The sequence below is a fragment of the Pongo pygmaeus genome, chromosome 1 (assembly GCF_028885625.2).
Source record: "Pongo pygmaeus isolate AG05252 chromosome 1, NHGRI_mPonPyg2-v2.0_pri, whole genome shotgun sequence".
NCBI classification, from domain to species: Eukaryota; Metazoa; Chordata; class Mammalia; order Primates; family Hominidae; genus Pongo; species Pongo pygmaeus.
In genome coordinates this window covers 206,680,864-206,702,116 of record NC_072373.2, presented here as the reverse complement: position 1 = coordinate 206,702,116, position 21,253 = coordinate 206,680,864, and the positions used below count along the sequence as shown (strand labels likewise).

Here is a 21,253-nt window from a genome sequence, read left to right as displayed (position 1 = left end):
CTCAGCCTTGTTATCGCAGCTGTCAGGGATCCTGATGGCTCCCATACTCCCTGCTCCCAGCAGATGCAGCCTCCCTGGGCTCAGAGCTGGGGGTGCCGGAGGGGCACTGTACTCTGGGTCCTTAGGCTATAGGCTTGGTCATGGATTGGGTAGGAGGTCCAGCCATCCTCCTCCTCCCTCACTGGGCCACGTCTTCCTGCCTTGGCTCTGACCAGGCTTCTCCAGGCCTCGCCTGAGACATCCCCAGGGACCTCCCAGCCCACGGGTCAGCAACTGTTTATCTGCACCATCACCCTGACTCTGAAAAGCCTGATGCAACTGTTGCAGCCTGCCCCGAGCGCTTGTGGTGCCCTCCTGCCTCCCGACCTTGGGGCTCTGTTCCCATTGCTTTGAGTGCCCTCACTCACTTTATTTATTTATTTATTTATTTGAAACGGAGTCTTGCTCTTGTCCCCCGGGCTGGAGTGCAATGGCGCCATCTCGGCTCACTGCAATAACTGCCTCCCGAGTTCAAGCGATTCTCCTGCCTCAGCCTCCTGAGTAGCTAGGATTACAGGCACCCACCACCTCGCCCGGCTAATTTTTTGTATTTTTAGTAGAGATGGGGTTTCGCCATGTTGGCCAGGCCTGAACTCTTGACCACCCATCTCAGCCTGCCAGAGTGCTAGGATTACAGGTGTGAGCCACCATGCCTGGCCTCCCTCACTCACTCTTAGGGAGGTAATGATGCATGCAAACAGCTGAGCAGGTGTCTGGTCAGTGTCAGCAGCTACAATTGTGCTGATGGCTTCCTCCCTCCTCCCAGGTGGACACAGCCCCCTGGGCTCATGCACATCTGCCCTTACCCTTCGCCCCAGCCCCAACCCAGGGCCTGGCACCCCACAGATGCTTGGTGGCCATTTGTGGGGTGGCATGATCTGACCACACCTGGCTGCACTCCCACTCTAATCTGTCTCTTCAGCACTTTAGCTCAGTTGGTACTGGTTGGGGAGCGTCTCTGTCCGCTAGGGGTCCTCTCTGGCTCTGAGTGGAGCTTTGGAGGGGCTAGCTCTGGAGGCTGGGGGCCAGGACTGGGGGTCCTCACCGTCTCGGAACCACTGGATGCTCTCAGCATCTAACACATCTTCCGAAAACAAGCATGACAGGGAGAAGGGTTCCTTCTCACGAGCAAAGACTGGCTTCAGCACCGAGGTGAATTCCACGCTGGGGCCAAACATCGATCCTGGGGTGGGAATGAAATTTGGGGCAGAAGTTTTTGAGGCAGCCAGCCTGGCCTGGGACTTAGGAGTGAGGAACTTTCTGGGGCATCCCCTCTCTTCTGGGTCTTGACGGGGAGAAGAGGACCTAGCCTTGGGGTAGGAGGGAAAGAGACTTATCTAGGTAGGGGCCAGAGAAGCCAAAGAGCAAACATCCCAAGGCCAAGTCCATTGGTTTTTCTGGCTTTGCCTTTTGAACCCAGTTTTGGTCAGAGGACAGCTCAGCAGCTGGGGACAGCTCTGGGGTACCCTGCGGCCTTTAGAAGTCAGGTGCAGGTGTTACCAGCTCATAGACAAATCCCGGCGGACATCCTTTTATGGGCAGAGGATGGCTATATTCTAAACAGGGACCATTGCGGGGTGGGGGAGCAAAGCCTGAACAAAGAATCCCAGGTCCCGTTCTCCCCCAGCTGACTTACTTTTGAAGATCTCTGAATCGAAGCCAGCATCCTTCCCCAGGTAAGCTGAAAACCAAAGGCAAACGGAGTTGGAGAAGGTTCAGACCCCACATTCCTATGCTATTTTGGGGACATGGGCTTTGGATGAGTTCGAGTCCTGGTCTGTTGGTGGCTTCCCCTTGTGGCTTTGGGAAAGTTCTTTCACCTCTCTGTGCCTCAGTTTCTTCAGCAGTAAAATGGGACAGTAATTCCTACCTGGGGCAAGGAACGAGCGGGTTCACATGAATCAAGCCCCCAGCCATAGCCTGACACGTGGCAGGTTCTCAATACATGCTGGTTTCCTTTCCCTACCCAAACTTGCCACCAGGATTATGCAGTGTCTTCACAGCGGTCAAGCCCGGTCAGAGATGCGGGGATTTCTGGTGGGATCAGGGAGAGTGGTGGGAGAGGGGCAGCACTGAGAGGCGTCTGGGGGCTGAAGGGTGAAATCCAAGGTAATGTTGCCACAGACCACCAGAGAATAGTAACAGCTGCTCTCACTCACACAGTGCTCGCCCCATGCTGTGAGGATTGAACGAGCCAATTAAACACATAAACAGATTGACTCATTCTGTCTTCACAGCAGCCCTGTCCGTTGGTACTATTATTATCCTCTCAAACAGCTGAGAAAACAGGCACAGCTGTCCGAACAACACCCCAGCAACACACAGCCGTCCAGACTACACCCTGAAGCTATGACATGACACTGGTCCCTGGAAAGGCCATTCCTGAGCAAGGTCCAGAGAAGGGCAGGAGGCTGCCCGAGTTCACACAGGTCAGTGGAAGAGTCAGGATGGGAACTCAGGGCTCCTGAGTTCTCTGTAGCACCCAAGTTGCTACAGAGATGAGAGCAGAGAAGAGGGTGGTAGTGGCGGTGAGTGGAATAGGAGAAGCAGGGGGTTGGCTGGAGTCTGGGGCCAAGAGCAAGCCTGGTGCACCCTGGAGTTGCCAGCCTTGATGGAGAGACGGACAGGGATCTGGAAGGAGTGGTGGGAAGGATGGGTGGGCAGAGGGAGGCAGGGCCCCAGTCCCTGACCTTGGGCTTGACTCTGGGCACGGCCTATGGGGACAGCTCAAATTTCTGCACAAGAGCTTGGCCTGGCAGCAGGATCTGCCTCCTAAGAGCTATTTAGGGAACAGGACAGTGGGTGGAGAGGGCTGTGCAGGACAGTTTAACAAGGTCTGATGAGAGGCAGGGAGGGTGGGCTGGGATCCACCTGTCTACTGCCCAAGACAGCTGCCTTAGGAGTGTGTGTATGAGTGCGCGTGTGTGTGTGTATATGTGTGCACATGTGGGCTTCTCTCTCCCGGGGGTCCTGGAACACAGGGCGCGGCATTCTTCTGGGCCCAAAGGTGTGACCCCCTTGGGCAGTGCCCTGCCCTGGTCATGGGAATGGGTACCACATGCCAAGGCTTATACGTATCATCTCATTTAATCAACTCGGGCGTCTGAGAGAGGTGGTAAGATTGTAGGATTCTCCCTTTCACAGATGATGAAATAGAGGCTCAGAGAAGTGAGGTGGCTTCCCAGATTTACACAGCCAGTTGGCGGCAGAGCCAGGATGTGAACTCGGGTCTGGCTGACTCCTGAGTGTCTCCCTCCCTGCTTTACGCTGTGATTTTAGATGCCTATGGGGTGACCTCCAGGAGGGGCCCAAGCCCAACGGGAAAATGTGCAAAAGAACCCACACGGGGCAGTGGGGGTCAGGTGGGGAGTTGCTGGGGTTTGGCCTTTGCCCCTGAGGACCCCTCAGCAGGGTTGGTGGGGCCAGACCACCCTCCCAGAGGCCCTGAAATGGATCCCAACCTAAGCGCAATCCGGTGGGCCAAGCATGCTCTTTGGCATGGCGGGCAGGTGTGTTTGCTTTGAACGACTGTGTAGGTTGTGCTCTGTGCAAAGGTATCTCCTGAGAGAGCAACTTGGAGGCTAAAATTCAGTCTGTTTTCCCTTTGCCAAGCCATGTGCCCTGGAGTGGGAGCTGCACCTGCCTGCAGAAAAGGGGCCCCTTTCGCTAATTCATCCATCAGTTCACACAAAGGTGCCCATCACGCCGGTGATGACTCTGCGGAGAGCTGAGTTCAAGTCCCAGCCCTGCCACCGGCTGGCTCAGGATGGAATCAGGTACTATCAAGGGTGTCTGGCACACAGTGAAGACTCAGGAGAGGTCAGTTCCCTTCCCATCTCCCGGTTGCTCTTGACACCAACCCACAGGGACAGGTGATCTGCCTCACTCGCCTTCCACCATCAGCCCATGCCAGGCTGATGGAGGAGACTATCGCTTGCTGTGAAGGCCCCCAGGGAAGTGGGAGTTTCCAGGGCTGCCCTGGTCACCCAATGCCAGGCTGAACAGCCTTGTGCCTATGGCCCTTCCTCAGGTCTCACGCAGACCCCTGTCCTTGTCTGCCCAGCTTGAATTTGCTGTGGCCCGGACTGCCTGTTGGGGATGGGAGGACTTACTGCGGATGAGGACTTTGGCGAAGGAGGAGGCTTGGCCGTAGGCATTCTTCACTCGCACAGTGTAAGTTGCTGAGTCCTCAATGGTGCATCTGAAAAGGAGAGAGGGAGAAGTTCCTCCCAAGACTGCTGGGCTCCATGGGAAACACAAGTCCCCTGTGTGGGTGGGAAAGGCTGGAACTAAGGAAAGCCTCACGGTGCCAGGAAGAGACTTTGGTCACTATCTCTGAAAAGCTGTGTGTTTTCAGGTTGGCCACTGCACCTTTCCATGCTTTGATGTCCTCTGAAAAACTGGGGACATGACACCACCTAAACCGTCTCAGGAGAAAGTGCTTTAAAAATATGACATGCCACATTGCAGTTATTGCTGATTGTGGAGGATCAGAGAGGTTAAGTGACTTTCCCAGAGTCACAGAGCAAATGGAATTCAATTCAGCTTCAAACAAGAATCCTGGAGCGGGAGCCTTCTCCTTTCTCAGAGAGCAGCAGACAAACTTGGTCAAGGCAGACTGCAATCTGGGTAGAACTGGGCCAGACACCCAGGTGTTCCCAGTCTCAGGTGTGGGTCTCACCACCAACCAGGCCAACCCTGTCATGTTCCCAGTGGAAGCCTGGGCCCGCTCCATCCCAGGGGTACCCTGGTGACAGAGGGGAGGTGGTAGGCTGTGGCACCTCTGGCCCCATTAGCAAGCAGAGGCCCTTGGTGCCTCCTTTTTGCCCCTCTTGCTTCCAGGGCCAGTCCCGCCGGCCCCTGGAGGTCCCCCTGGGCCTGCGCACCTTCCTCGACTGTGGAGTCCATGGGGCACCTCCCTTATATGGTCAGATATTTATGTCTCCCCACTTCTGAAGGGTAAGATGAGTGTTCTGCTTATCTTTGTGTCTCTGAGGCTTGGGTTGGTTGAGGTGGAGGGTTTGGTGTTTGGGAAACAACCCAGATAGAGAGAAATGGCTCACACCAGGCCCTGCCGCATAGCAGCTGTACGAGACCCTTAACTTTCTGAGCCTGTTTCATCACCTGTGACATGGGGTGCTTCCCTCAAGCATGGTGGCAGGGATTATGGATCGTATGTGAAAAGCACCCAGCACAGGGCCTGGCACCTGGAAGGAACTCAGTGCGTGACAGCTGATATGAATGATGAGTGACACAGGACTTGGGGAGGACTGCACTCTTATATTCCCATGTGGCCTCCTCGCAGGTGCCCTGCCTCTTCCCTCAAAACCATGCTTAGGACGCACCATCTCCTGAAAGGCTGAACTCTCTCCCATGTCACTGCTTCCCCTCACATGTGTATGTTTGTGTACATAAGCACATGTGTGAGCACTGTGTATGTGCATGTGTGCATACGTGCCTGCACAGGTGCATATGTGTGCGTATTATGGTATTTTCCCTCCCCCACAAGGAGCCTTCCCAGCATGACTAGTTCAGCGTCCAGTCCTCATGGCCAGCCTTTGAGTCCAAATTTCTCACCGTGTATCTCAAGGCATCGGAATCACATGGTGGGTGTGTGTGTTAAATATTAATTCCTGGGCTCCATTCCAGACTTGCTTAATCTGAATCTCTGGGGGTGGGGAGAGGGTCTGTCCCGTCCCAGGAATCGGTATTTTGACCAGCACCCCAGAGACTTCTGAAGAAGGTGAACTTGGGCCACAGCTCCGAGGAAGGGTTTGGGATCCTGCTCTGGCCTCGGCGGTGGCAGGGCCTGGGGTCATAGGTCTCTCCAGGTCCCCAGTCTCACCTCCTAATCTCCAGGGACAGCAGCCCGTAGTTGTTGGTGATTCGGTATTTTCCGGCAGGAAAGAGGCGGGGATCAATCCGTGTGTCATTTTTGTACCTGTGGAGACACAGCGGTCTGTGGCAGGCAGTGTGGTTCCAAGCGGGAGGGGTCTGGAGCCTCTCGAATGGGGATTCCAGCTGCAGGTTTTTGTTTGTTTTGTTTTGTTTTTTTGAGACAGAGTTTTGCTCTGTCGCCTAGGCTGGAACGCAGTGGTACAATCTCAGCTCACTGCAACCTCCGCCTCTCGGGTTCAAGCAGTTCTCCCTGCCTCAGCCTCCTGAGTAGTTGGGATTACAGACGCCTTCCACCAAGCCCGGCTAATTTTTGTATTTTTAGTAGAGATGGAGTTTCCCCATGTTGGCTAGGCTGGTCTCGAATTCCTGACCTCAGGTGATCCGCCCGCCTCAGCCTCCCAAAGTGCTGAGATTATAGGCGTGAACCACTGCGCCTGGCTTCCAGTTGCAGTTTTGTGTTGCTTACTTGCCTGTGTGATTGGAGCAGCACTTATGCCACTCTGAGCCTCAGTTGTCCTGACTTGTGAAATGGGGGTACAAGAACACTGGCCTCACAGGGCTGCTGTGACAATTAAATGGGATGGGCTTATAAAGCCTTTCCCCTGTGCCCACTCACTGCAGGTGCTCAAGGGTCTGTTTCCCTTCTGGGGGCAGAGAAGAGGGAGCCTGTAATTAAGGGCAGCTGCCCCTCCCCCTACCAAGCCATCCCCAGGGGCACCCTAGGACCAGTCCCCAGCTTTTCCCTTCCCTCCGAAGGGGCTTGCCAGGGAAGGAAACCCAGACCCCTGCCGCTCTTCCTAACCCCCGAGGATGGCTATTCTTCATTTTGGCTCTCATTACAATAGCCGGAGGAGCTTTCAAAAATCTCCATGTCCAGGCAGGGCGCAGTGGCTCATGCCTGTAATCCCAGCACTTTGGGAGGCCGAAGTGGGTGGATCATGAGGTCAGGAGATCGAGGCCATCCTGGCGAACACTGTGAAAACCCGTCTCTACTAAAAATACAAAAACATTAGTCAGGCGTGGTGGCAGGCGCCTGTAGTCCCAGCTACTCGGGAGGCTGAGGCAGGAGAATGGTGTGAATCCGGGGGGTGGAGCTGGCAGTCAGCAGAGATCGCGCCACTGCACTCCAGCCTGGGCAACAGAGCGAGACTCCGTCTTAAAAAAAAAAAAAAAAAAAAAAAAAAAAAGAAAAAAAATCTCCACGTTCAGTTTTTGAACATAAGGCTGTGGGAATTTGTATCGGAAACTGCTAATTATTCTCCAATAGCCATTCTCAGGGGGAAACAGAATTTACCCATGGGCCACCCCATATATGATGTATCTCCTTGCCTCTTTCTGCTCGGTGTGGCCATATGACTTAGCATTGTCAACAGCAAGCTGGGACAAGAGTCATGTGGCTGCTCCTGATGACACGCTTTGCCCCTTTTCACATCATCGTTCCCTCTGTCCTTGGCAGGAACAGGCAGGTGCCGGCAGCTGTCTCACATGCCGAAGTTCAGGGCTGCCTCTCCAGTAGTGATCTGGAGAAGCTCAGTCCCTGGGGAATCTGTGCAGCAGGCCTGTGCCGTCTGCATCCAGACATTTAGATGGAAGAAAACAAGCTTCTAGCTTATTTAAGCGATTAAAAACAAAACAAAACTCCAGGTCCAGGCTGCATCCCAAATCAACGAAATCAGAATTTCAGAGGGGTGAGACCCTGGGATCAGTATTTTGATACCCTGGCATCAGTATTTTGAAAATCCCCTGGTGAGGCCGGATGCGGTGGCTCATGCCTGTAATCCCAACATTTTGGGAGGCCAAGGCTGGAGGATTGCTTGAGGCCAGGAGTTTAAGATCAGCCTGGGCAACATAGCAAGACCCCATCTTTACAAAATATTCTTTAAAATAATTAGCTGGGTGTGGTGGGGTGTGCCTGTCATCCTAGCTACTCAGGAGGCTGAGGCAGGAGGACTGCTTGAGGCCAGGAGTCTGAGGCTGTAGCAAACCATGATTGTGCCACTGCACTACACAGCCTGGGTGATAGAGCAAGACCCTGTCTCAAAAAAAAAAAAAAAATTGTTTTTCTTAATGTCCTCTGGTGATTCCCAAGGGTAGTCAAGTGATCGCCCTGCCCTGGATGCTGCCCTTATTTTCTGTGAACTTGGGTCTTGTTCCCTCTGCTGTGTGGACAGGACAGTGGGGTGGCCGGGGGTCCTGGAGGCCTAAGGAGTAGGGGCTGAGGAGTGAGGGTGAGTGACACTTAGGAGGCCTGGATTTTGACACAGCTTGCTGTGTGACCTTAGGCAACTCCATACCCCTCTCTGGGGCTCTGTGTCCCTGAAGCCATGGAATGGAGTCTCATGGGATGATGCTTCTCTCTGCCCTGGGTGGGTGGCTGAGGTTGAAGAGGAGGCCTCCCAGAGAGAGGGCACCCCAGCCTCAGCCCGCTTCCTTCCCTGGACCTGGCCTCACCCATGCCCTGTTTGTCTCCAGGGCAACCAAACACAGCTACACCCATGCCCTACAATGCAGCCCCCAGCCTGGCCCCCTCCTGAAAGGAGCTCGGCTAAACCTCCTGCAGGGAGGGTGATGCCTAATCTGGGTGCCCAATCTCTCCAGCTCTCCAGGCCTGGGGGCCAGGGTTAGGCCCCCTACCACACACCTGTCAGGAAGATTCCAGACACCTCAGCCTGGCCAGCTCTGCTTTTCCTGGAAAAAGCAGCTGCTGTGGCTCTGGCATGGCCGAGACAGCCGGAGACCTCAACACTCACCCCTCCCTCTCTCTGGGCCTTAGTGTCCTCCTGTGCAGTCAAGCAAAGGACCACCCGAAGTGGCAGCCAGTGACAAAACAAGCTTGACTGGGACAGGGGAGGTGAGAGGCCTGAGCAAGGTCTGGCTCTGCAAGGACCTCAAAGGGAGTGAGATTTCTGTTATTTATCTAAACCTTTTTTTTGGCCTCACATATTTTGGTGTTCGATTTTACTTTTTAAGAATGTTTTAGGGAGGCCGAGGTGGGTGGATCACTTGAAGTCAGGAGTTCCAGACTAGCCTGGCCAAAATGGTGAAACCCCATCTCTACTAAAAATACACAAAAAAATTTAGCTGGGCATGGTGGTGGGTGCCTGTAATCCCAGCTACTTTGGAGGCTGAGGCAGGAGCATTGCTTGAACCCGGGAGGCAGAGACTGCAGTGAACCGAGATTGCACCACTGCACTCCAGCCTGGGCAACAGAATGAGACTCTATCTTAAAAAAAAAAAAAAAAAAAAGATTGCTTAAAAAAAGAAAATAAGACCAGGCATAGTGGCTCATGCCTGTATTCCCAGAGCTTTGGGAGACTGAGATGAGAGGACTACTTGAGGCCGGGAGTTTGAGACAGCCTGGGCAACATAGTGAGACTCTGTCTACAAAAAAATTGAAAAGTTAGCCAGGTGTGGTGGCACATGACTGTGGTCCCAGCTACTTGGGAGGCTGAGGTAGGAGGATCACTTGAGCCCAGGAAGTTGAGGCTGCAGTGAGCTGTGATTGCACCACTGCACTCCAGCCTGGCAACAGAGTGAGACCTTATTTCTAAATAATAATAATAATGATAATCGTTGAATGAACAGACTTGCCTAACAGGTGAGCTGGAATATTCCTCCAGCCCTGGGGCTGGACAGAACCTCTGGAGTTCAGTCCTGGGGCAACATGTGGCCCTGCCTGATGTGATTGATGATGGAAAACCAGATCCACCAAGCCAGGAGTGCCAAGGGCCACCTGAGTTGCCCAGGCTGGAGGTGGACCTGGGCTTGGCTTCTGCCACTTGTCAGGAATGCTCAGCTCCCTGTTGTGGCAACCTCGTTGGCAGGGGTAGAAACAACTCCCAAGAGGCTTCCAAGAATGCCTTCGATGTGGTCCTCAGTGCCAGGGCCGAGCAGAGCTTGGCTGCGGGGAGGACAGCTGAGTTGCTAACCTCCGCTTGGCCTGGCCAGCGCTGGGAGCAGTCCTCCTAGTGTAACCAGCAACTTGCGTGCAGGGACCGCCCAGTCCCCACAGCATCCCAGTGCCCAGCAAGGTACTTGGCATACTTTTTGGAATAAATGCCAGCTGGGAATGACCAGCCCTGAGGCCAGCTCCCTCAAGATGCCTTTCTTGATTGCTCCTGGCCTGAGTGATTCCTATTTCTCTGACTTCTGAAGCATTATATGTGCTTTAAGGAAAGTAACACTTGTAATAGAACAGGAATTAAAAGAAAGTAAAGAATGTGTAAGCAAAAACTCAGTTGTATGTAAGAAAACCCAATTTCCCCTGAGGAAGAGAAAGAGCTGAAGTCCTTTAAAAATTAACTGTCTGTTTTTCTGTGGCTAGTGAGCCTTATCTCTCCCTTTCCCAGGCATTGTGAAGACCCTGTTTCTCTGGCTGTACAGCTGCAAGGTCACTAGGCAGATAAACTCAAGTTGTAAAACATGTTTTTCCTTGAAAAGTAAGAAATGTTGTAATGCATGTCTTAATTGAGTAACTGTCTTTGTTTCATGCTTCTGTAATATGCTTCCCCCTGCACAGATCTCTCCCTGCCCCACAAAATGCTTAAAAGGTAGCTTGACTCTTTGTTCGGGGCTCAGTCCTTTGGATGTTAATCCGACTGGGTTGGTGCACCTAAATAATTAAATAATTCCTCTTCAACCCCTCCATCTCTCTGATTCCTTAATTATCCCACAGCAGTAATAATCACTCTCCTACTCTCTAGGCCAGCTGAAAGAGTTATGCGCTTAGAAGCAGGAGACCTGAGTTTGAATTCTGACTCACATTGGCTGTGTGACCTTAGATAAGTCACACTACCTCTCTGAGCCTTGATATCCTTACCTGTGAAATGGGCGTAATAGTTCCTATCTCATGAATGGCCCTGATGCTCAAATGCAAGTGAAGTTTTGGGTCAGTGTAACGTGGATTCAAGTATAAGAGGCTGCTGTTTTCCTTTGTGTTTTCCATTATTTGTGCCTCTATTCTCTCTCCTGCTAGACCATAGGCTGTTTCCTGTCAAGATCTGGCTCATAGGCAACCTCTTCTGAGAAGCCTTCCTGGAGTCTAAGGGCTGAGGTAGCTCCTTCTTCCTTTTCACCCAGACTCTTTGATCTCAAATATCACCCACGAATATACTTCTTTGTGTGTTGATGCTTCTTTTCTGGGCTAAGAGTTAGTTCCTTGAAGGTGAGATTGTGTCTGGTTATTTCTTTTCTTTTTTCAAGACAGCATCCTGTTCTGTCACCCAGGCTGAAGTGCAGTGGCACAATCTCGGCTCACTGCAACCTCTGCCTCCCGGGTTCAAGCAATTCTCCTGTCTCAGCCTCCCAAGTGGCTGGGATTACAGGTGCCCGCCACCACACCCAGCTAATTTTTGTATTTTTAGTAGAGACAGGGTTTCCCAAGTAGCTGGGACTACAGGTGCAGACCACATGCCCAGCTAATTTTTAAATTTCTTGTAGAGATGGGGTCTTGCCAGCTGCCCAGGATGTTCTCAAACTCCTGAGTTCAAGTGGTCCTCCCTCCTTGGCTTCCCAAAGTGCTGGAGGTGGGCCTGGGCTTGTTTGGTTATTTCTGTGCCCCAGTGCCTCAGCCAGGTCCTGGGACAGATGACACTCTCAGTAAATATTTGTTGAAAGCCCTTCCTCATCCCCCAGGGTACTGGGCAATGGGCCTTAGATCCAGGGGAAACTCAGGAAACAGTAGCTCAGTTATGTGAACGACATGTCTCCTTCTGTGGTGAGACTGAGACTGGGCCGCGGCCAAGCCCACTCCAATCTGTGCCTGTGCAGGAGACCCCTGCCCCTGCCTCGCCCCTCCCCAGGCGAGGCCTAGCCTCTGGGATTCTGCCATGGTTCGCCTCCCAGGAACGGCATCTCCTGCTTTCCCAGACCTCTTCAAGTCCTGAGGTTTCCATGTTGTTGTGGCATTAAATTCTCATCACATACAAGCTGGACAGGAGGTCTTCAATCCATTCTTCAGAATAGGAAATGGAGTCAGGACCAGGGAGTTTAAGAGGCATGGCTGAGACCTCACACTGAGTGAGTAGAGAGAGAGAAAGCGAGGCTGGGAACACAAGGCTCCCGCTCCAGGCGTGAGCTCCTTCTCCGTAGGCCCTTCCCTTCCCATCTTCTCCCTGCCCCACCCACCTCCTCTCTGCTGCTTGGCCCCTGTCCTGCTTCTCACCATCATCCTCAACCCTGGAGACGCCCAGCTTGCAGCACCTGCCTTCTCATGAGACCAGAATCATATTTTTATGAGGGCTGGCTCCCCCGGGGCCCAATCTTCCAGCCCTAGGCTGGCTGCGGGGCAGCTAAGAATAACCCAGGCCTAAGCTGGGCGTGGTGGCTTGTGCCCGTGGTCCCAGCTACTTGGGAGGCTGAGATGGGAGGATCACTTGAGCCCAGGAGTCAAGACTGCAGTGAGCTATGATTACTCCACTGCACACTGCAGCCTGAGTGAGGCCCCGCCTCTAAAAAAATAACCCAGGCCTGGTTCCCCAGCAGCTGCTCTATTCGGTGGGTGGACAGAGCTCAGGGTTCACGGGTCTGCAACAAGAAGTCCTGGCAGAAGTATTGGATGTGAGGAACTCACTTGTGACCCCAGAGGCCCAGAACCCCCTCCTGTCCCAGCGGCTTACCAGGTGACCTGGGGTGGTGGCGAGGCCTGGACAGTGCAGGTCAGCAGGACCGTGGTGTGCTCCCAGACGGCGTGGGAGCGAAGAGGGATCCAGAACCAGGGCCCGCGGCCGGAACACAGCTCCCTCAGCTCCTTGGCTTCCTGGACCTTCTCCTCTGTCTGGAGGCGGGAGGAGGTGTATGATGCTGTGAGCCAGGGACCACCTCTCTGCCATCTTTGCCATTACCTCCCCACTGACACCCAGACTCTGTAGTTAGACCCACATGGGCTGGAGTTCCCGGTCCCCTCCACCAGCTCAGCAGGGTGGCACTGTGAGCAGGGCATGGACTTTGGAGCCAGCTGGCCTGGGGTCAAGGCATTGACTAGCTGTGGGACCATAGGCAGGTCCTCAGTGTCCTTATTGGTAAAATGGAGATGATAACAAAATCCCCCGCCCACTGTGGGGGTGTGGGGGTGAAAGACACGGCACTGAGAAAGCCTGTGTAAGTGGGAGCTGGGGAGGGAGTATGGAGAGTGGCTCAAATCCTGATACTCATCAGGGCTAGCATTTCCTGAGGGTCTTCTCTGTTCTAGGCAATAGGAAAGTCACTTTCCAAACCCAGTCTCATTTAAATCCCACCTCAGCACTGAGAATTTTTACAATGACGTCTATTTTACTTTATTTTTATTATTATTATTTTTTAAGATGGAGTCTCACTGTGTAGCCCAGGCTGGAGTGCAGTGGTGTGATCTTGGATCACTGAAAGCTCTGCCTCTCGGGTTCAAGCGATTCTCCTGCCTCAGCCTCCCGAGTAGCTGGGATTACAGGCCCAGGTAATTTTTGTATTTTTAGTAGATACAGGATTTCACCATGTTGGCCAGGCTGGTCTCGAACTCCTGACCTCAGGTGATCTACCTACCTCGGCCTCCCAAAGTGCTGGGATTACAGGCATGAGCCACTGCGCCCAGCCCTATTTTACAGATGAGAACACTGAGGCTCAGTAACAGGGATGTGCTTGTCCAGGCTCACACTGCTGGAGTGTAGGGGCATCAGTTGCAAACCCAAAGCCTGGACTCTGCCCTGGATGTCCCACCTCTTGGAAAGGGGGTGAGGATAGCAGCAGCAAGTGGTGCGTCGCAGGTCCCAGGCCCTGGGGCTCCACAGCCCACCCCCTTACCCGCCGCCTCAGCATCTTCCAGTCCCGCCTCTGGCGCAGCAGCCGGTGGGTCCGCAGGAAGGCGATCTCGGTCCTCTCCCAGTCATTGCCGAAGCCCACCCGCTTCTGCCCTCGCTCCTCCAGCTCCACGGCAGAGGTCTGGCGTCTCAGCTGGGCTTCCCTGCCGTGACAGAGGCCATCGGGGGCTCAGGCAGGGATGGGGGGGCCTGGGGCATCCTGGCCAGTTCCATTCCCTGTGCCCAGCAGTGCCAGGATGCTTTAAACTTTTGGAGAACATGCATGATTTTGCATGTTCCCTTGCCTCCAAAACAGCCTGGAAGGGCCCTGCTTGCAGTCGGTGCTTAATAGTTGACTGTTTTCATTGTTTTCAAGGCTCTTTCACAAGCCTTTGTTCATCTTGTTTTCACGATAGCCAAGTGGCCAGGCCTTAGTGTCCCTATTTCATAGGGCAGGGACTGAGGCTCAGCAACTTGCTTCAGGTCGGCCAGGACCACCACCCAAGCCTCCTAGCCCAGGGCCCTGCCCCAAGCCAGGCACACTCAGAGGCCTCCTCAGTCTCTGGCCTCGTGGGAAACTGGGGCCTGGTTTACTTGCTCCTTCTGTCCCATTCCTAGCCCCCTCCTCCACCATGTGAAGCCCGGAAGTCTGTTGGTGAAGTGGGCCCCTACCCTCTTCCTTGGGGACAGTCACCCGCCTTGACACGTGCACCCTTCCAGAGGGTGGCGTGTGGGCTTTGCGGGCAGGTAGCCCTGGGGTTAAACTCCTGTGTAGACCCTTATTCTAGATGTGAGATTTTGGGCAGGTTCTTTACACTCGGGGTGAAAGGCCAGCAGGGAGGCTAGGGACTGGACAGGATGGCCCCTCCTCAGCCACGGCTCCCTGGGAAGCTTCTCTGACTTACCAAGACAGCTCGGAGGAGGCCGTCAGAGCCAGGGCTGCTGCCAGGGCGTAGTCCTCAGTGCTGAACTCATGCTCTTCTTCGCTGCTCCCAGAAGGAGGGGAGTGAATGGCTCCTGCAGGATTGGCTGGGGGCTCCCTGAGATTAGGGCTGCCTCTGCCCACCTCAGCCTCAGGGCACCAGCAGGCAGGGCTGTGCCTCCCTCCTCATACTGGGGTCTCAGAAAGCAAGGCTGCATCCCTCCAACCCTGAATGTGCTTCCCTCCTCAAACAGGGTTTCCAGAGGACAGGGCTGTGCCTCTTCCATCACATGGGGGTCTCCAGAGAGCCAATTGTGTCTCCCCACTCAGACAGGGGGTTCAGAAAGCAGAGCTGTCCCTCCCCCCATCAGGTTGGAGCCTCCAGAAGGCTAGGTTGGGCCTCCCTCCTCAGACTGGGGGTCCTGGGGATAGGCCAGTGGCTGGGCGGGGACCCTGCGGCTCCCACCTGCTGCGGAAGGTCCGCCTCCGCACAGAGGAGCCCATGTGCAGGCTGTGCTGCCGCTCCTCCTTCTGCTCCTCCTCCTGCCGGTGCTCCAGCCTGTGGACCTCCATGGCTTGGGGGGGCCGGGGGTCCCCCGCACCTCCCAAGCTGTGCGGCAGAGTCATGGCTACGAGAGCAACAACCTGTCAAGGCCAAGGTCCACGGTCATTCCACCAGGCGCCCGCCTGTCCGCTCCCATGCAGTCTTCCCAACATCTCTAGGAGGCTGGCAGGACGGGGGGTGGGGGTGTCCTCTCTGTAGTGGGCAGACAGGGAAATTGAGGTCTGAGAGGGAGAGGGACCTGCCCAAGGTGACAGAGGCAGGCTTTGGGCTCTGAGCCTGGCTTCTCCTCCACCCCACGTGCTCCCCAGCTGAGTGAGCAGAGCCCCATGTTAGGGAGCAGGGCCCTGGCTTCTAGCTGCTTCCAGCTGCAGCCCAGCCCATGTCTCACTGTATGATCTGGGGCAAGGTTTTCCCTTCTATGGGCCTCAGCTCCCCAGACAATGAGTGATTGAAACTGTGATGTCCACGGCTGTGTCTATGACTCAGGACGGGCAGGCATCCCCATTCTTCCTCCACGGGCCATGCTGAGTCCTACCTCTGAGCCTTTGCCCACGCTGGTTTCCTCTCCTGGCACACCCTTCCCCTCCTTCTGGCCTGCTTAGCTCTAGTCATGCTTCAAACCCCAACTGAGCGCACGCTAATTAGCACAGGGACTCTGAGTCCAACCCACAGGATGTGATCCCAGCTCCTTATCCCAGCTTTCAAGTGTGTAACCTTGGGAAAGACTCATGACTTGGTTTCCTTATCTGTAAAATGGGTCTACCAACCTCCCAGGGTAGTTGTGAAGGTTAGATGAGTGCTTGGGGCTTAGTAAGTACAACGTAAGTGTTAGACATTAGCATTATTTTTCTAAGAAGCCTTGTGGAAAAACTACAGGCCACCTAGAATTTTCCCTCTTCTAATTTCTTTTGTACTTATTTTCTAGCACTCCACAATTTAGCACTGATTCAGACAATGCCTTCTCTATGTAATTATTTTGTATCTGTGCATCCTGACTGTTCAATAAGACTGTAAGTGAATTAAAAGTAACAATAGTGAGAACTTACTATGTGCCAGGCCCATGTTAATTTTCAAATGCATTATCCCCAGTCCCTGCAATAACCCAAATGAGGACAGCACCATTATTATCCCATTTTACTGATGAACAGGGGCAGTACTTGCCCAGGGTCATCCAGCATGGTGGTGGGGCCATGATTGGCAGCCAATCCCTAGCCCAACCCCTAGCCCTTCTGACCTCTATGTCATATGTCCACTCAAGGCCAGGCCGTGGCCGAGGCTGGGTACACGGTGGGCCACAGGCCCTTTCTCCTTATGAGGGGATTGCAATGTACACATCTCCTTTGCATTCCTGAAGCTCAAGTCTAGGCCCTTGATGGCGCCCAGTGGGGCTGGATCACATTTACCCGGGGGGAGGCTCAGGAAGTGGATCCGTGGATATGGAGAGGCAAACGAGGGGTGTGGGAGGCCCGTGTGTCTGCTGGCTGTGGGTTTTTGCACTAAGTTTTCTGATATCCGGGCTTCAGTCACTGCTGGGTCTCTGAGGGCCCCCCTGATGCTAAAGCCGGAATCCCTGGAATGGCTTTCACACCTCCTCCAGGTGGGAATCCTGGTCTGCAGGCTTCTGGCATGGGAGGGTTCCTGCCCAGGCGTGAGGATGGAAACAGAAGAGGGACGACCGCCTGCGTTGGCCTGCTCCTGTCAGCTCCTGTGGGGTCAGCTCTGTCTGGCCCCTGCCTCTCTAGAGGGTCCTGCTGGAGGTGGCAGTGTGTGTGTGTGTGTGTGTGCGCGTGCATGTGTAGGCTGTCTTCTGCCTGGATGTGAACACAGCACCTAGGTGACCATTTCTCTAAGTCCATGACATGGAAGGTGAGCCCACTGGCTTTATTGGAGAGTCCTTGGCCTGGAAGGGGCATGTGGTGGGGGTGGCTGGGGCTCAGGCTGTGGAGGGTCAGTCTTAGTGGGCTTTTACCCCTTCTACTTCCCAGAATTTTGCTCCTTTTGGGTGTCTGCAGTTGTGGGCATCAGGAAAAGGAGAGTGGATGGCTGCAGGGTTGGCTGGGACCAAGGGCTACCCCTAAAGCTCCCTGGGCTCCTGCTAATCATCTCAAATGACATAATGGGACAGTCACCCTCTTTGGCTTCGTATCACTCCCTCCCGATGGAAGAAGTTCTCTCTGCACCCAAAGAAGTGGCTAGCCCTGCTCGTTCTGCTTTCTTCTTCATGGCCCAGGAGGAGAGCTGCTGGGTACCACCCTAGGTGGAGCAAGGACCCCCCACTCTGCCCCAGCTTTCCTGGGACACGAAGGCCCCGGCTCCGGTGGCTGAGAGTTAACATTCCCTGGCACCAGCCACTGGCTCTCTTCCCCTGGATGCTCTGTTCCCGATTAGCACAGCAGGCAGGGGCCTGGCACTCGTCCCTGACCTCGGGGCCTCCAGCAATCAGACCCCTGGCTTTAGCGGATGAGCCACCAATTCTTTTTAAAGCACTGACTGATGCGTGGGATTAAGCAGGGACAAGTTTGCGGCCTCCCTGCCCTTTCCCGAAGGACCAGGGTGCCTCTTCCCAGAACACTGTGTGTGCCTGCGTGGAGGGGAAACTGTCCCCCTTTCCCTCTCTTGGGGTACAAAAATCTGGGCCAGAGGTCCCACTACGTGGCCTTCCCTATTCCCCTCTGCTTTCCTCCCAAGCCTCCATCTGCCGAGGAGGCCTCTCCCCTTCTTCAGGAGGGAAAGAGAAATGCACAGCAGTTGAGCCAAGACCCCTCCGGGAGCTGCGTTGGGGGCGGGGGGTGGCTGGGAGCGGAGCCACATCCTGCGGGCGGCGGGCGGCACAGGCTGGGACATGTTCTTAGCCAGTGGCTCCACCAGCTTCCGTGAGGCTGAATCCTGCCCTTGCCAGTCATGAGCTGAGGCAACTCCTTTCCCGTCTGGGCCTCGGTTTCCTGCCAGGCACTGGATGAAATCCCCTCCAGCTCTAAGATTTGGGATCTGAGGGCTCACTCACTTTCCCTGCCTGTGGGGTTGGCCAAGCCGGGCTCAGCCAGCTCCGCTCTAAGTTCGTGGAACTTGCCAGCTTAGCCCGGCTCCCGCTTATCGCTGCTCCATCGCAGGAAAGACTCCAGTTCCCAGGGCAGCCCCTACTCTTTTTTTTTTTTTGCAACTTTCACATCACAGACAGCTCAGCTCTCAGAAGACCCAGGGCCACACAGAACAGTGGGATGGGGCAGGGGTTTCTGGAATCCCCTCCCATTTTCACTTGGGTGCTGCCTCAGCACAAATTTCCCAGGCTCCTTTCACAATACACAACACACAAACACACAAACACACACACGCACACACACACACACGCATGCACCCACAGATATCACTCCCCAGTGGCTGACTCTTAGGAGGCATCCCTCCCCAGCCCTGATTTCTGGGGATGACTCACAGAAGCAGTGTGCCCACTTGGGAGTCTCTGGGGAGAAGATTCCTGAGCCCGAGGGGGTCCTTGTTCTCTTCTTGCCTTCAGCTCAGCAGGCACCGGGAGAAGAATGCGATCCCGGAGCCTGCACCGTCTTAAATATAGCAGTGCTGAGACAGTATGATGACAATGGATGAGAACTATGGCATGGGAGACGGGGGGCCAAGGGGAGGGGCCATTCCTTGTCTCCAGCCTGCTGGGCAGCAGCGACAGGTGGAGCTGTCCCCCGCGTCCCCCCACACTGCTCCTCCTCTCAGCTGGGTCCTTTCTGCCCAACCCAAGCCCCTGTTAAGGTGGAAAGGAGGGAACGGCTCAGTCCTGGTCGTATGGAGGGCAGATCCCGTGCGGCATTCTCAGCTGTCAGGAGTTCTGATCTGAATCCTGCCCCGGCTGACTGGGTGCCCTGGGGAAGGTGCTCAGCTTTCCTGAACCTACTGCCTTCTGAAAAATGGAGACAGTGAGACTGGGCACCTGGACTTCACGAAGACGGTGGAAGGAATACTACCTAAAAATGAGTGTTTCGTGCTCAGAAGTTGTCACTGGCTAAAACAGCAATGTGTGGCTCCTGGTCCCTCCACCACTCCAGTAGTTACTACACAGCCCCCGCCCTGACCACAGTCATGTGTGTGTGTTGTGGTGCAGGCAGGAGGAGCTGGGGAGCCACCTACTGCTTCACTGTCCAAACTGCTCAGGCTGCCAGAGTGGCCACTGCAGGGCCCTCTTATAGGGTAAATATACTGGATAGGGATAACTGAAGCACACCTCAAGAATGACCCTGTGTGGAAGACCTGAATGTGCATTCCGAACTAAGGAATCTGGGAGTGGCCAACCTGTTTCTTACCTACCATGAACATCTGAGCCCCTGTCCCGTCCCTTCCGGTGGAACACTGGCCATACAGGGGATTGAGGCCCTGAGTTTTGGGTTAAATGAAGATTGCCAGGTGGAGGTCATTAGGGGAGAGTGTTAAGTGAAAATGCTCTATAAACTGCATGCTGTTTGCAAGGGGCTGAGGTTTTCCTGCCCAGTCGGCCGCCACTGGTATGTTGTCTAGCCCGCCGCCCCTGGACCATTTCTGTATGTAAGGCGGTTCCCCTGTCCAGTTCGCCACCACTGGACTCTCTCCCCTGTAGGCAAGCCCCTAATAAACCCTCATGTTCCTCCCCTCTCCTCCCCCCTTCCCTCCCCTTCCCCCTCCCTCCCTCCCTTCTTTCTTTCTTTCTTTTTTTTTTCTTTCTTTCTTTCTTTTTCTTTCTTTCTTTTTCTTTTTCTTTCCTTTTCTTTCTTTCTTTCTTCTTTTCTCTCTCTCTCTCCTTCCTTCCTTCCCTCCCTCCCTACTTCCTTCCTTTCTTTCTTTCTTTCTTTCTCTCTCTGTCTCCCTTTCTTTCTTCCTTCCTTCCTTTCCTTCTTAAGTCAGAGTCTCGCTTTGTTGTCCAGGCTGGAGTGCAGTGGCATGATCTCAGCTCACTGCAACCTCCACTTCCTGAAATCCCCATGTTTCGTTTGCTGGCTATGGATCCTTTCTTTGGCCTCTCAAACCTGGTGGCTTCCCTACTGAGGTTAATAGGTGTTCAGCACCACACCTCTTCCCACCTTTTGCCCTGCCCTGCCGTTCCCTCAATCTCAATTCTTTCCCCCTCACATTCTTTGGCACCTACCCTGTGCCAGGCCCTAACCTACAGGGGAAGTCAGGCACTTATGACAGGAGGTGATAAGGAAGGTGCACCTGGGTTGGCTCTCAGAGGATGAGCCGGTGAGGGGAAGGCTGTACCGGCCCCCAGCCAGAGAGCACAGCTTCCCTCCCTCACCCCTTCCCGGGACTTCAGGTGGCCACCAACACTACACCTGTCACTCTTGCTAGTGCCTCAGGGACTATTCACTGGAGAGAAGGAGACAGAGAGCACAAGTGAACTCTTCAGGCAAAATCTGAATCCCCTGCCCTATTTGAAAACCCCTTTCTCAGCGCTCCTGTGGCTCTCTCTTACAGCATCTTTTGGGAGAGAACATTTCTCTCCCATCTTCTATTGACCCAATCAAACAAGGGCTTTCCAAGACTCATCTTCATACATCTGCTGTGAGGGGTGACTGTGAATGAATCCGTATGAACAGCAAAGAGGGGTTTGAGCTTCCAATCGAGCAGGAGACAGCCATTTAAACAGGTCCTCTAGCCCCGTCCTCCCAAGGCAGTCTGGGGAGATGAATGAAGGTGCAGTGGAGAGGCAGGGTGCATCCTGGAGTTGAACCGGCTTAGGCTTTCAATTCAGTCCCACCACTTAATAGCTGGATGACCTTGGGGAAGGCACTCAGCCAGTGTGGTTTGATTATCTGTACAGTTGAAGACAACAATTTCCACTTTGCTGTCTGATTGAAAATGTTCAATCAGGCTGGGCATGGTGGCTCACACCTGTAACCCCATCACTTTGGGAGGCCAAGGCAGGCGGATCACCTGAGGTCAGGAGTTCGTGACCAGCCTGGCCAACATGGTGAAACCCTGTCTCTACCAAAAATACAAAAATTAGCCAGGTGTGGTGGGGGGCGCCTGTAATCCCCGCTACTTGGGAGGCTGAGGCAGGAGAATCGCTTGAACCCAGGAGGTGGA

General features: G+C 54.3%; 1 protein-coding gene across 1 annotated transcript in view; it reads right to left on the bottom strand.

Annotated features, from left to right (window-relative positions):
• Window positions 1-18,728, bottom strand: part of MYOM3 (myomesin 3) — a 57,659-nt gene extending 38,931 nt beyond the window's left edge. The window contains exons 1-9 of the mRNA XM_054500429.1: window positions 18,624-18,728; window positions 15,095-15,273; window positions 14,612-14,692; window positions 13,711-13,870; window positions 12,555-12,712; window positions 5,885-5,980; window positions 4,152-4,240; window positions 1,676-1,720; window positions 1,085-1,222 (exon numbers count right to left, since the gene is read on the bottom strand). Of these exons, the coding sequence (XP_054356404.1) occupies window positions 1,085-1,222; window positions 1,676-1,720; window positions 4,152-4,240; window positions 5,885-5,980; window positions 12,555-12,712; window positions 13,711-13,870; window positions 14,612-14,692; window positions 15,095-15,255 (928 nt within the window). The 5' untranslated portion in view covers window positions 15,256-15,273; window positions 18,624-18,728. The remainder of the gene's footprint in view (window positions 1-1,084; window positions 1,223-1,675; window positions 1,721-4,151; window positions 4,241-5,884; window positions 5,981-12,554; window positions 12,713-13,710; window positions 13,871-14,611; window positions 14,693-15,094; window positions 15,274-18,623) is intronic.
• Window positions 18,729-21,253: the final 2,525 nt, after the last annotated feature.